Raw genomic sequence first — 14,798 nt, 5'->3', positions numbered from 1 at the left:
AAAGAGAATTCAGGCTTGTGGTTCTATGCAAGAGCAACAGCTACTTTGGCATTAGTCACTGACTTCCTCATGTGCTCTAAATGCTTGGCAGTATCAGTCTCTGATTTCCTCATGTGGTCTTAATGACTGCAGCACTTCTGGGAAGTTGTCTTTTTGCAGCTGATGGGATCCCAGTCTGCTGTGGATGACAGATGTGTATCACGGGATAGAGATTTTATGCTCATTTTTTTGCATTGATACAATAGAAATACATTATCTTTTCTCTTACACACCGAGAATCTGTTTCTGCAATACTGATACAAAGATGCCAAAGCCTCTGCTAGTCAACCTCTTACATTCAGGGGGTTGCCACGTCCAGGAAGGCTGCTGATCACAAGTATTCACTTACTGCCTGAAATTTCCCTTTCAAGCTGTAACTAATGCAGCCTAGGTCTTTTCTATAGTGCCTCTAACTCGGTTCCCCATGAGTATGCTTGTTCATTTGTTGGCTTTGTCTTCTTACTACCTTAAATCTTGCGTGTGCCTGAAAGGCAGGGAGCACTGATTCTCATCTGTGCCTCAATCATAAATTTCTTGGGCACAGTCCTGTAATAGCCCACCTTGATTTAATGTGTCTTGATGGAAGTTCTCAAGTTATGAACCAGTTGCAAGTGCTTTGCAGCCATGCAGTGGTGAGAGGCTTGGCCATGTCAGCTTGAATGTCTTGACTGATCAGTGCAAGTGGAATAAACTTCCCTGGCTGATTTGGTATGGGCATGTTCTTGATCTTCTGCTGTTTGTTTTTCAGCAACGATCCACTGTCGCATCGATGATGCACAGGCAGGAGACTGTGGAATGCTTGAGAAAGTTCAATGCTAGAAGGAAGCTAAAGGTAAGTACATCTTAATTTGCCTTAAGTTTGTTTTTAGTTCTCTGAGTTTGAGGTTAGTGCCTTCCTAGCAGCAGTACTTTTTTCCATGGCTAGCACAGTGTTAGAGAAGTACCTTCTGTGATCCTCCGGTACAGAGTACTGAAGTAGTGTACTGAAGAGCTGGGTAGTTTCTTTCTCCAAGCTCTAAGCTTTTCACGCTTCTTCTGCTACATATTCACCCCTTCTACTTTCTGCCAGCAAGTTGAAATAGAGCAGCTAGTTCTGGGACTTTTAGTTCTGAATGCTCTGCACCTTCCAGTACTAGTGTTACCAGTTGCCTGCAGCTGGGGCAAAGCCTCTGGCCTGTGCACAAAGCAGCTATCTGCTGTTTGAAAGCTAGGAAGCAGCTACATGTTGAAGTGTAATTCTTAGTGCCATTTCGGATTTCCTAGGCTATCCTGCCTGGCATCCAGCTGCTGCTCTAGAAAGGCAGGACTGTGAGTGGTCCTGTGTCAGGCCCAACAGCCACACATGGGAATCCTGGATACACTAGGGTTGTTCAGGGTAGCATTGCTTTACCTCTGCATTAGTAACTGATGCATTGTGTTCTTCATGGGTCAGCCCAGCCCCTTTCTCAAGTGGCACTTTCTGTTATCCCTGCTTTCTCTTCCCCACAGGGTGCAATCCTCACAACGATGCTTGTGTCTCGGAATTTTTCAGGTAAGTCCTCAATGTTCCCAGCCCTTCCTTGGTTTTGCTTTGTGTGAGTGAGCTGGAGAATATTTTAACCTTTTTGGGGTCAAGTAGGAGGGGAGGAAACATGCTTTCAGTTCATCATGGTGTAATGGTGGTCACTTTGCCTCGGCTGGTGACCAGTGTAAAATAGGAAATGATTTGTTTGGAGAGGAACACATGGTATTGTAGTCTGGTACAAAACAGAAATAAAGTCAGCCTCCATAATCAGCTCACGATATTTTGTTAGCAAATTACTTGTGAGAAATTCTAGCTGGTATCATCAGCTTTCCCATCATAAACCAAGAGTGAAGAGCTCTTATTATGTAGGAGTGTTTCCTTTAGACCTGAGGCAGGGACAGGGAAGTAATATTGGTGAGAATAGGGACAGGAGCTATTTGGGTATTGTATTACTTTGACTCATCAAAAATGCATCTGAAGTGTCTAGCTATTAGTTTTCCTTCTTGGAGTCTCAGAAGTGGTTTTCATCTTTTTAAATTTAATAGCTGGTAGTCTGGCTCCCACCCAACTGCATTACATAGTGCATTTACTGAAAATGCAAATCTCAACATGTAAATCCATGCTTTTTGGAAGATTATTATCTTGGCTCGGCACACCTAGGTGACGCAGTCTGATCTGTGTTCATTTCCATTTGGGTGGAAGACCTCTATTTCTAAGTGCTTTTGGTTTATGAGATTCTTTGTTTTCTTTACCCTCTCTGTAATTTTTTTTTCTCTTTTAAAAGAGCAATCATTGAATGCATGAGTCAGATTTTTATTGCACCTGACTACAGCTGCTTTCAAGTGGAAGTCTGCTGTATGGTTTATGTGATGATGGAAGTGTATTAATTTCATCTGGCCATTTACTAATGGTGGATATCAATAATTATAATCTGGGTGTTGTTACAATAAACTTGGAATGAAAACCTCTGTGAAATGATCATCCCAGCATACAAAGTGCATGTTCATGCATACATTCTTCTGCGAACTCAAGGCAGTGTTTTTAACCTTCTGTATGGTGCTTTAAAAAAAAAAAACAAAACATGTGAAACCATGCTGCAATTAAGGGACAACCATCTGCAACATCTGAACACTTTTTTTTCATGGTTCTTGCTTTCGGGTAAAGCTCTGCCCATGTGTCAGCATTATTTGAGGCTATAGCAATTTCTTTTTACTGCATTTCTCATTGTTTGGCCTTAAAGGGATGGAGTGATTTTATCCATTCATCTGTCCCAGGATTGTGCCATTATAGGACTTAAAAATTCTATACTGTTTTCTGAGATTGATTCTGAAATAACTATTTGAGGAGCTATGGCACAATGACAGGACTTCCGCAGGCCTATACAGAACAAAACATTTTCTTGGGCCTTCTGCTGGTGTGAACTGTTTTTGTTCTATTTACACAGCTTGTTTTTATTTCACTTAATTGATGATTCTGAAATAGACAGGGCTTTTATTCTTTTTTTTTAATAAACAGAAGTTTTAGATTAATTTTTAGTCTGCAAATGTTGTCACTTCTAATGAGGCTGCAGAAGTGCTTGGGTAAGAAAATCTCCTATGGCTCAGATTGTGAGTACATGAAATGCCAGAGAGAAGGGTTCTCCTTAATGGTATGTGACCTATACATCCACTTAATCCCTGAGCTAGTACCGAGGAGAAAAATCTTTCTCTACTCATTCTTCTCTGTCTCAAGGGCTGAAGCTGCTGGACCCACTTCAGTTAACAACTGAAGAAAAGGAAATCCTAGGTGGCCCATAGTGAGTGCAGGGTTTGCAGTGTCAGTGAGTTCTGCTTTGAATATAAACTGTGATTCCAAGTATGAGACATTCAAAAAAACTGTCCAGAGAGAGATGTTGTGAATTTAGATGCAAAGTCTCTATCAAGAGTAGGAATGCCTTACGTTTTTATGTTTCTAAAGAGGTGAGATCATCTACTCCTATTTTCTTTGTAGGACTGTATGTAATATGAGCTTGACATTTTTTTTAATTGTAATTGTTTTTTAATTTACTTAGGTTTTCTAGTTGCTGCAGTTGAAGTAGATACATCTGCTGGAATTAAAGAATAAATGCATGCTAACTAAAAGTAATAAGTTTAAAAGTTCGTGTGGGAACTTTGGGTAGAGCTCAGACTTTTCTTATCATGACAGGCATCTAACTGCCCTTGAAGAGCTCTGCAATAATACTTGTTCCTTTCCCTAAGGGCTTTTTATTTTCTCTAATTGGGTGACACTATTTTGTGGGTTTTTAAAAGTCCCGTTCCCAGCAGACAGGGAACTAGATTTATGAAGAGAGAAGCTTCTTCCTGTCTGGGGATGAGATCTCCTAAAAGCTTCTTTCACAGATGTTTTGAACAAAGAGGAAAATGAAGGCTCATGTGACCCCAGTATCAATTAATTAGGCACGACTTTACTATCTGCAGGAAATATGAGAAGACTCCTTTAATCTTGTTGTCATTACTATCTCCTGTGTCACATTTTGTAATATGGAGTTCCTTCACTGTGTAGGCCTGTGATAAATTGTATACCTAAAGAATCTGTAGCGGTACTCACTCTCTTTTTTAGTCTACCAAAAATTCTTGCTTTTTACAAAGGAAAAAAAAAAAAAACAAAAACAAGTTTCTGTTCTTTTGAGTAATTTGTTGCTTGCTATGTGCCTTTTGCCCCAGGCCAGTTAAGTTAAAGGATATCTGGTTCCTTTCCCCAGTTATGATACATTTAGCCATTTAATATTGGCTGTTTGTGGTTCACTTTAGAAGACTGCATCTCAGGCCAGCTGTGGGCTATTTGTTAAAAGCAGGTACAGTTGCACTCCTTTCAGTATAAGTCAGGAAGTTGAAACCTGGTTATAATAAGGGATCTGTAGCTTCTCTCCACACTCTGGTGTGGTTAATTCAGCTGCAAGAGAGAACAATGCAATCTAAGTTTTGTTGTCAGATTGTTAGGGTCACACCAGGCTATACACAGGATTACTTGGGTGTTCACCTGGAGCTTCTGATGTTCAGATAATCCAAGCAAACACTGATGTGCATTCACTTACAGAATACACAAGTGCAGTTGGGTAAATCAACTGGTTAGATCATATGCAAGAAACTCCTAAATCATCTTCTGAGAAGTAAATGTAAATTTATTGCTAGGAGAGAGTTGGCAAGGTTTTCAGAGATTCCTGCAATATTTAAGGGTGCCTGGACACATTTATGGAGATAAAACTCTGTAAATAAGCTTGCTATAAACTGAGTGAAAGGATGGAAAAAACCTGGTTTTCATCTTAGGAGCAGCCATCTTCACAAAATGCTGAGAAGTGGCTTTTTTCCTTAAGTTGATTTTTATGCACAACTTACAAATGGCCTATGTGAAATTCTTAATACTGTTTTCCTAAGGGGATTGCAACTGTTGGTTTGGGGAGCTGTTCAACAAGCTTTCACACTGAAATTCACTTCTGTCACGTGGTTCAGCACAAGTGCTGTGTCCAAAATATATCATAAGGCAGACATTGAAGGTAATTAAGCCTTATGCCCAAAACCTCTATTTTTAACTGATGTTGAGCTTTTTTCTGGGTTATTGTCACTGCTTGCTCAAGTCAGTTTTGTGAGGGAGTTATGGCAGCGTGTGACAATAACTGGAATTCGGTACGTGTCTCTACGGATCTTTATTAACCAATGTGCAGGTTTGGGATTTTAACTAGATAGGTGAGGTTGAGAGAGGCTGGAGGAAGATTCAAGGAGCAGAGTTCTTTCTAACTAAGTAAAGAAGGCCTGAATATGCCTGTGCATGTTTAGTGTAACCTGTACAGAGACATTTTTAGCTGACTAAAGAGCAAGGAGGAAGAAATAATACAAATACTGAAATGGTACTGTAATATATTGCTGTCTTGTTACACCCTTCCAGAAGTGTGTGTGAAACTGAATTTTTGCTATTTTGTGTGTGTGTGTATGTACATACATATATATATATATATGTATATATTTATATGAGGTTGAAATTTGAGTTCTTTCCTTTAACTGAAATGAGTAATATATTTGAAGCTTCTACTATGTTGTGTTAGGTAGATATTGATTCAGGACCAGAAACTTGTAACTCCTGGTATGAATCCAAAGGATGAAAATATGAAGGGGGAAAAGATTATTAAGGTATTTCCAGAGCTTTGACTAAATAAGTGTAACATCACTGGAAACCACATTTTCCAAGAAGAAGATTAAGTCACATTTAATGAAAAATTAAGTTGTCTTTAGTTGTTTTTTCTGTATCTATTAAATTTCTTAAGAAACAGTAAGGGGTTTTAGTGAATGGTGCTCAACTACTACAGTGTGGGCCTGCCAAAGTAGTGGATTTCAGTAAGTAACTTCCATTCGCAACTTCCTAGAGTGATACGGATTTCATTACTGCATTTAAGTGTTTATCACATAGCCAGAGAGTCTAATTCATCATCAAATTGGATGTAAATGATTATAATCATTTCTTCTACTTCTACATTCCTCTCTCTAACGTTTAGGAAAGCTCTGTGAATACTTTTTATTGTGGTGTTTATCCTTAATAAATAGATACTCTTGAAGTTACACTGCATTCATGGGCATTGTTTGTGATGGTAGCCAGAAGTGCTTCTTGTGACTGTAGACTGACTGTTGACTCCTTTGTGGTGACCCCAGAAGTGACATCGAGTTGAGAAATAGTTAATATGACTTTCTTCGAACTGAGAATATGAGGATGTCAAGCTGCAATTCTGTGTCATTGGGAAGTCTGTGTTGGTATGATACAATTTTTATTTTATCAAGTCTCAGTAAAGTCCAGAATTCTTCAGGTACAAATGCTTATGTTTAGAAGGCAGAACTTGGTTTGTCTGTTAGACTAGCACGGTAAGTTAGTCAGACTTAATAAAAGCAACCGCAGTGTTCCTCCTGCATCCCCAAAAAAAACTCTGGAAGCTTAACTGAGGTGAGAAATGTAACTGAGTTTTGGCAGCTGAGGGCAGGGCAAACCCAAGGGCAGGCTGGATGAAGGGCTGCTCTCTCTGGAAGAGGAGCAGTAGGACTGGCAGTGGGGAAGATACCACCTGTGGCTGTCTTTGGAGTGGGTATTTCAATTCCTCTTCAGTCCCCTCTTGGCTCTGGTACATCCAGAGTGTCTGGTGTTTATTGCTGATGAGTTCAGCATTAGGGATTTGTGTTTCTGCCAGGAGCATGGTTCACAGCTCAGGCTGTTTACTATGGAGGCCAAAACTGAGAAATGCGGGAAAAGGGAGGGGTATGTGCAGGAGAGGCCTTTTGTGTTTCTCTTCAGAGATTAACTGAAGAGTGTCTTGTTAAGCCAAGAACAGGATTCTGTTTTTAAGTTACTGGGTTAACAGCATGTGCTTTTGTGTTTCTTTACTCTAGGAGAACTCTTAGCTCACTGAGAAGAGGGAATTTAATCCCTTTAACATGTAGAGGAAATGGGAAGGATAGAAAAAAATTAATACTAGTATCGCATGCCTGGAAAACCATAGAGCATTGGTACAAGACCATTCCAGGAACAGTAAAGAATCTGCCTGCATCTGTCTTTGGATTTTTCCCTTCCTGTTGTCTCTTTGCTAATCTGCCTGTCTTCTAAAATGATTATTGTTACAGGAAGTCTTGTTGCTTGTGCAGAAATCCCCTTTAATTTCCGTCTTGTAACATGTACAGGTTGATCTGTGGGTAGACCTGCATGCTTCCCTTTTGACTGAGGTGTCTGAATCATCTTCATGTGTGAATGCATTTCATGGGCTCTCCAGCTGTCCTTATAAACCACAGTACGCTGCAAGAACTAAATACACCACAGACCAAGTTTCTTTCTACAGTACTGGGATGCTGTCAGGCCTGTGGGCGAGCAGTGTGTGCCATGCAGAGGTGCAGTCAGGGAAGGAGGCTGGACAAGCAGGCTGCAGCCCAGCACAACATTACATAGTGCTGGGCTGCAGAGTGGGACTCTCAGCTGAATTTTCTTTAATGTTGTAGAACATGATTTTAAGCTGTCTTCTGTCCACAAAGACAAATGTGAGGTTGTGGGAAAACTGCAGAAAGTGTGAAAAATGTTGCTTCCCTGCTTGTCTCTGGGTCGTTCCCAGAACATATGGTGGTACTCTTTTGCTTTTCTGATGGTGTTGGGTTTTTTTCACTTCAAGGATGTCCCATTTGGCATATTTGTTAAGTTGCAGAATCCTTTACTCCTTCTGAAGTGTTGTAAGGCTGTAACAGTTTCTTGTTTTCAGCAGTTGTTGTGTGAGATGCCTTGATGCATGTGCAGTATGAACGCTGGACCCCTTTTGATCCTGTAGTCACGTTGTTCTCCTTCTCACTTGCATGTAGAATCAAGCTAGCCTTTGTCATGCCTTGAAGGTGGCCAGAACTTGTTTGTCTTGCAGTCTTGCAATGCTTTAATATGTTTACACTCAGCAAAGAGACTGTTTCAGGGCAGATGAGTTGTTTGGGTCATTTGGCCCACCTTCGTGTGTGCACATTGAAACACTGTGGTTTGACATATCTCATTCAGAAAACCTCTGCATGAGGTTCTTCTGGTGTTCTTGGTTACTGAGAACTGGAATGAAAACAAAATTGTAATCTAGCTTTATACTTGCATTAGGGAGTAGAATTAGGAAACCAATTCAAAGATTCTAGGAAGCTTATATGGGGTGCCACCTCTTTGTTGGGAGGAGATGCTGTAGTCATTTGCACCAACTCAGCTAATATTGTGTAGTTAATCTGTGTCTGTAGGGTCTTGTAGGGAAGGCAGGGTGGAAAATGTGGTTGACATAAAATTAGAACAGTTGCTTAGGTATCGCAAAATCCTTTTTTGCCTAATGTTGCTGCTTCTAGAGAGACTGAGCACTCTGTGCAAGTTGGTCAGCATGTCCTTGGGAATGGAACATTTCAACAGTCACGTGAGCATTGTCTTAGGACTTGCCTTTTCCCTAGGCCTCATCTTTGCTGCACCTAAAACCCAGGTGCCCAGACCCATAAGCTTCCCAGCAGCTGCTTAGGAGAGCCATATCATATGTTGGTACAGTAGTTGTCTTTCATGCTGTTTACAGATGTTGAAACAACTGAAAACATTCTTCGTAAGTAGACAAGATATGTTTTATATCTGTTGAAATTGTAGATGGAGTCTTACTGTTGACAGTTGATGTCAGTGTACCATTTTGCTGTAATAGATGGAGCATCTTCATCACTCCCAAGTGTGCCTTCTGCCAGGCATTTGTTGTGGGCTCTCTCAGTGTGCTTATCATTCTCTCAGTTTCATTGATAGTGCCAGTTGTTCAAGTTGAGCACAGAAGAGCATTGTTATCTTTCAGTGAAGAAATTCAGCCTAGTTCCCTGTTTCTTTTGCCATTCTCTCTTTTTTTAACAGTTGTCAGATGCTGCCTTTTGCACTTTTTCAGTCCCTTCCTTTTAGCTATCCAGCCATCCTCAGAGTAACTGTGAGTAACAGTAATCAGAAGGCTTCTGTGTTATCAGTACCCCCTTTATAAACTACATGTGTTATGTGGATGGCTGCACTTATAGGTGCAGCCTTTATCCTGTTGCAAAAATCTGACAGATTTCTTAAGCTTTTCCCCCTGTAACTGCTGACACTTCTGGATGGGGTCACAGTGTGAGAGTGGAGCATTGACAGAGAAGCTCTGAATTACCATTTCAGACTTGGTTCTCTTGAGGTGGTAAAAGTGGTAGTATTTTTGCTTAAATAGGTGAATGATAGGGTAGACGACTCTCTGCTATCAGGCTGGATTTAATGAGTGACTTGTCCTGTTTTCCAGGTCTCTTGCTGCTAGAGCGGAGTTAGCAGGATGGTTGTCCTTCTGAAGTTTTGTGCATTTTTGAGGGAAGTGGTGGGGGGAGAGAGAGAGAAGTCTTGAAACCAAAATCTGACCTACTTCTGCTTCTCTCCACAGCTGCCAAAAGCCTGCTGAACAAGAAGTCAGATGGAGTGAAGGTAAGTTCTTGCTTTGCCATTTCACTGTCTCTCCCACCATCTGAACAGGAGGCAGCCACTCTCTCTGGTGCCCGTCCCCTTCCAGGGTAAAACCACAGCCCTGTCCTGTGGCTGGGATTGCTTATAAACAGTGTCTTGTTATGGAAGCCTGGGTGGGATCTTAGTGTTCCCTACATGCACAACTAGCTACATGCACTGTTGTAGCAGGAGGAATTCCTTTTCCCCTTCCTGTGATGTATGGAGAAGTGGTCAGCACTGGATTAGAAAGACCAAGGACTTGCTCAGTTGTAACACATGCCTCTGACTAGTCTGTTTTGTTCAGTGCAGAGTGATGATATACCCAGCAGACCCCATGGAAGTTTTTTTGTCTACTCCCTTGGACAGATGCTGAAGGTTGAGCTGGGAAGAAGGGTGGGGAAGGAGGAGCCTCCAAATGTTCATGTTTGGACAGAACGGAAACTGAGTATTGCATTAAGAGTTCAGTTCACGTGCCTGAAGTTGAGGCACTTTTCTGTTCCCTTCTGAAGGGAATTACTTTTTCCCCACTTCAATGTCCCTCTTTGTGTTGCATGGTCATAATTTAATTCTGGAGGTCACATAGGCCCTTGCAAAGGCTCTGTTGTTGCAGGCAGCAGCCCTTTACCATCTGGTACTGGAGGAGAGATAATTACAGTCTAGAGCACAGTCCTCCCCTAACTGTTCCAAAGGATAATTGTCCTCCACATGGAAAAGAAGAGTTGGGTTTATTTGCTTGCATTTTTCTTTGAAGTCCAAACCTTTCTCCACAGCTGTTAGGTGGAGCAGTTCATCTCCTGGTTTCGCACTGTGGACAGTCTTCATTCTCCCCATGCTGGGAGGCTGACATTCACACTGCAGAACCAGCACACTTGTTCTCTCCTGCTTTCTGAGCCTTTTTCCATTTTAATGAGGCTTTGTTCCCAGAGGCCTCACAGTACAAGCAGGCTGCTGGAAAAAGAGGTGTTTTCAGAAGTTACGGGGTTTTTTTGGGAACTGCTCTAATAAAACATGCATTCTTACAGTTCTGCAGTATTCTTCCCTACTGACACCCAAGTTTTGGGGTTAGTTTTTTTTGATCAAAATGCTCTATGAAAATGCTGTTCTTGCCCTAGGATTCTTGTCTTTGAAATGTGCCAGCAAGAGTGAGCTTTTGGCCATTGCACCAGCCTGCCTCTTGTACAGACATGCATTGAATGCATGCACACTAATACAGCAAGTGTGTTATAGTTGCTGCATTTGTTGATATTGAAAACATTACAGTAGAATTCCAGTGGAATAAGAATGGATTATCCCAAATGTTGTGAACTGTGAACCAACAGCTGCTTGCTTCAAAATCTTGGGTCAAAATATTCAAAAAATGGACAAAGGATGTGCATGTAAATCTTGAGGCACAACTTCCTGATAGTGTAGTTACAAGGAGATCCTGTATGTTAGAACCTTCCAGCTCCATGGAAAGCTTGTGGTGTTTGGTTCATGGAGTACACCTCTTCCTCTGTGTCTTCCTCTGTGAAAAGGATAATTCTGGATTTACTTTTCTTCAGCTCTTTGCAGTATACGTTGTTCCTCGTATGTGTAATTGAATCCCTGTAAAGTGGAAGGTATATTAGAGAGCATAGCATTCTCTGTTCATGGTGAATGAGATTCTCCTCAGGAAACCACTGCTTTTGCAGGACACTGGAGACCTGCAGTCAAGAGTCTGCATGCAGCTTCCTCCCTCCAAACTCTTACAGCAGTCTGGCTTTGCAGTGTGAAGCCCAGTGTTGTCCATGAGGTGCTTTGCTCATGTTCATCCTGGGCTGAGGGCCCTCAGGAGAGGAGTTTAAGCTTCCCATTTTCCCTAAATGGTGTCTATCTTCAAGTGTGGGTTTTGAGTCCTCATTTCTGTAAGTGTTAAAACTCAGAAATAATAATATATTTCTTATTAAAGCTCCTGTTTTGACTTACTCTTCTGCTCAGTAATACAGAATTTTAAAAGTACAAGTTGTTCTCCCCCAGTGCTAAGCTTGGACAAGATAGAGAGCGGGTAGTAGTCTGTGTATGTTTGTAGGACATCCTTAACACTTCTGTTGTAGGATTTCTGTGTCTATGTGCTTATCTCTTTCCTTGCCCTACTGTAATGGGTGCTGCATCCCATTAGTCACCCCATGGTAGTGTAGCCCTTTACCATGTCCATTTGCTTATTGGAGCAGTACTGGCCCATTGGCTGCTGGAGACAATCTCTGTGCCGGTCACTGGTTGGTGGCCTCACCATTGTGACCAGCATACTTGTCATGTGTTGCTCCTTTTGCAGGAAACTTGTCATTTTAGCTCCACTCACTTTCTCACCCTGTACAGTTCTGACAAACAACTCTGCCAGTGTCTGGCTGAGTTGGGAGCATCTGGTCTTACTTGCAGCAAACGATGATTTTCTGCCCGTTGCAGTAATGCAGAGCACAAATACCGTGGCTTGAGCACCAACCAGATTTTCAGCTTTGCGGTGTCCTTTTCACTCTCACTTCCCATATAAATTATTCTAACATCAGATGTAGGTTTAGAACAAGTACTGCATGTGGTAGTTTTAACTGTAGTCTGCTGCTGACCACATGCCATCTGGTTAGGCTGTTTCTCATGTTTCCTCCAGATAAGCAGACTGGTTTGTTTGATGGTTGAATTTTCTGTTTGTTTTTCTCTTAAAACCTTCTTGGAAATCAACTCTTTATGGAGATTTGAGAGAAAATACATTTCAGTTTCTTCAGTGGTTTTATCTGATCCAGGGTGACTGTGCACCATGAGGCTGTTGTCACAGATATCCACAAAGTAGATAAGAATGAAAGAGTATTTCTCTTAGAAGGAGTATTTTTTCCACAAGTGGATTATTACACTAGTGTAAAACTTAATGGCTTTAAAGACACTGAGAAAAAAGTACTGCCAGTTTGTATTGATTTACTTTCTGTTCAAGGTAACTTTCCCTGGTTTTTGGCTGGCATTCAGAGCTGTCTGTGCTAGAATTCTGGATTGTTTGACAAGTACAGTAGGAATTTCTATTACACAGTATTACACAATACTATGTAATTGTGAGACATATACATCTTTCTCAGGCTTTATTCCCAATAACTCCGTGAAAATGTGTGTTTGTGAATTTCTGATGCAAGGTACAGCATGTCTTGCTGACTTAGCATAAATGAGAGAGAAATGATTTAATAGTCATACGTGGTGATATGAGCATCTAGTGTGAGTTGTGTTGAGCTGATACATAAAAAAAAGGCACAATTTTTTTTTCTCTAGCAATAGGCTCAATTCCTTCGCTGAAGAAAGTTTGACACTAAAGCAATGAAGATGCACGCATTTTACTTGGATCAGACCATTTTGGAAGGGAGTGGGAGAAAGAAAGAAAGAAACTTTTTTTTTTTAATTCCAATACTAGTGTGTCCACACTGGGGTTCTTTTGATAAATTTCCATGGATATGACCCTCTCTTCTAGCAAATTCCTTTCCAAAATCTATTTGAACCATTCCTGGTTTTCATTTTGCACTGTTGCTTCTATTTCAAGTACTAATTCTGCTAATTGGTAGATATTTCATCAGCTTGGCACTTGAGAACTTTTCCATTATCTTAAATAATGAATGATTTAAACTGCCTTGAATCTTAAATTCTGCCTGCTCACCAAACCTTTGTAGTGCTGCACTCACTTTCTTCAAGCAGAATTTGGATCCAAGCTGTTGGAGTAGCAGCAGGAAGGCCCAAGTTTTATCCTCAAGGAATATGCTTTCCTGCTTTCAAATCCAGAAAGTGAGACTAGAAGATACTAAGTGAGGAGGTGCAGAGCCATGTAACATACCACATATCTTGTGGTCATCACTGTAGGTCCCAGGTATTTTTTTAAGATTCTAAATTTATGAGCAACATTGTGCAGCTACCATTTTAAAATTTACTTTAGATAGTTTCACATCAAATTTATTTGCTTTCTTGTTCCCCCTTCTGCCTGTAATCTGGACTTGCCATCTACTGTAAGGTGAGAGAGGGGTTAAGGAGTGGGCTGGGGCAAACACCTGGATGAAGATTAAGGACACTTTATGCTGAGTGTCCTTCCTCTAAGCTTGTCAGGGTCTGGGCTCTCTGTAGTTAGTGTTACAGTCTTACTGCTGATTTTTTTTTTTTTTTTTTTTTTTGTCTCTGGGTAGCACTTCAAAGAGTCGTGCTCCCTTTTTTCCAAAGGGGTATTTCACTTCCTGCTGGTGTGAGAGGCTGTATGTGTTTCCAGTTCTAGCAGGGCCTGTCAGACCCATTTCTATAATCAGAATTTGTTAATACACAAAGTGTAATTTTTAGTTAAGCATGTAATTATAATTATTTTTAAATTGGCCCTTCTCTAAGCTCTTTGTCAGTTTCTCTTTTTCTTTCTTGTTTACTTCTGGCCACTTGGGTTTGTGACTAGGAGTTATAAAATAATATCAATAATGTTCCTCAGGCCCACTGTAACACTCTATGTAGATACTAAATTGTGGAGTATGCTGTGGGATGCAGATTTTAACAGCATTCACTTGCAATGCTCTGCAAAGTCTGTTGATTTTCTGCCTTGTCTTTCTGCCACATGCACTCTGTTTTCTTTCCCAGTGAAAGCTGAATAACACAGCTGAAAGGAGGACTCAGCTGAAAGAGTAAAAATCCATTTTTTGGTTTAACAAGGTGAATGTTTTAAAATCTGACCTTTATGTTACGTAACTGCAAAGAGGCACCAAATACCATTTGTTCTGCTGTTTGTAAGGAATATTGCAGTAAGTGTATATTTTATGCCTGATGGGTACCAGCTTTCCCTGCCCTTTGCCCAGTAAAGAGTATGTGAGGAAGGAAGGATGCTCTGTAGACTGACATGGCTGCAGGGAAAGCAGTTGGTGAAAGCATGCCTTAAACAGAGAAGGCACAGTAGCAAGGTGAAGCAACCTATAAAGTCTGCAAGGGTCACGTAACATCCACAGTGACCAGCAGGAGTTAAAGCTCCTATATCTGTATCTGGACTTGTTATAATCTTAAAGCCATACTGTTTAAAGATTGTTTATGGTGAAGCTAAACAGGGAGAACCCAAGTTCATCTGAATAGCAGAGTTCCGTGCTGAACTGCTTTATGCAAAACACCTGGGGAGTCCTTCAGATCCCTTTAAGTGCTGACATCCAGTAGCACGTTATATCCACCTTTGATGCATTCAGTTTTTTCACTGCATTGTTGTAATGCCTAGAAACACCAACTGAGATCAAGGGTCCAGTTTGCTTAGCTAGTGGTGGCC

The 14,798-nt window shown here is 41.0% G+C and overlaps 1 protein-coding gene across 15 annotated transcripts in view; it reads left to right on the top strand.

Moving 5' to 3' along the window:
• Positions 1-14,798, top strand: part of CAMK2G (calcium/calmodulin dependent protein kinase II gamma) — a 119,811-nt gene that overhangs the window by 81,980 nt on the left and 23,033 nt on the right. For all 15 annotated transcript variants that reach the window (XM_039554458.1, XM_039554446.1, XM_039554449.1 and 12 more), the window contains 3 exons: positions 788-871; positions 1,528-1,570; positions 9,480-9,520. In XM_039554458.1, the coding sequence (XP_039410392.1) occupies positions 788-871; positions 1,528-1,570; positions 9,480-9,520 (168 nt within the window). The remainder of the gene's footprint in view (positions 1-787; positions 872-1,527; positions 1,571-9,479; positions 9,521-14,798) is intronic.

The sequence above is a fragment of the Corvus cornix genome, chromosome 6 (genome assembly GCF_000738735.6).
Source record: "Corvus cornix cornix isolate S_Up_H32 chromosome 6, ASM73873v5, whole genome shotgun sequence".
Lineage (NCBI taxonomy): Eukaryota > Metazoa > Chordata > Aves > Passeriformes > Corvidae > Corvus > Corvus cornix.
Note: the sequence above shows the minus strand (reverse complement) of the source record. Positions and strands in the feature narration are given on the sequence as shown.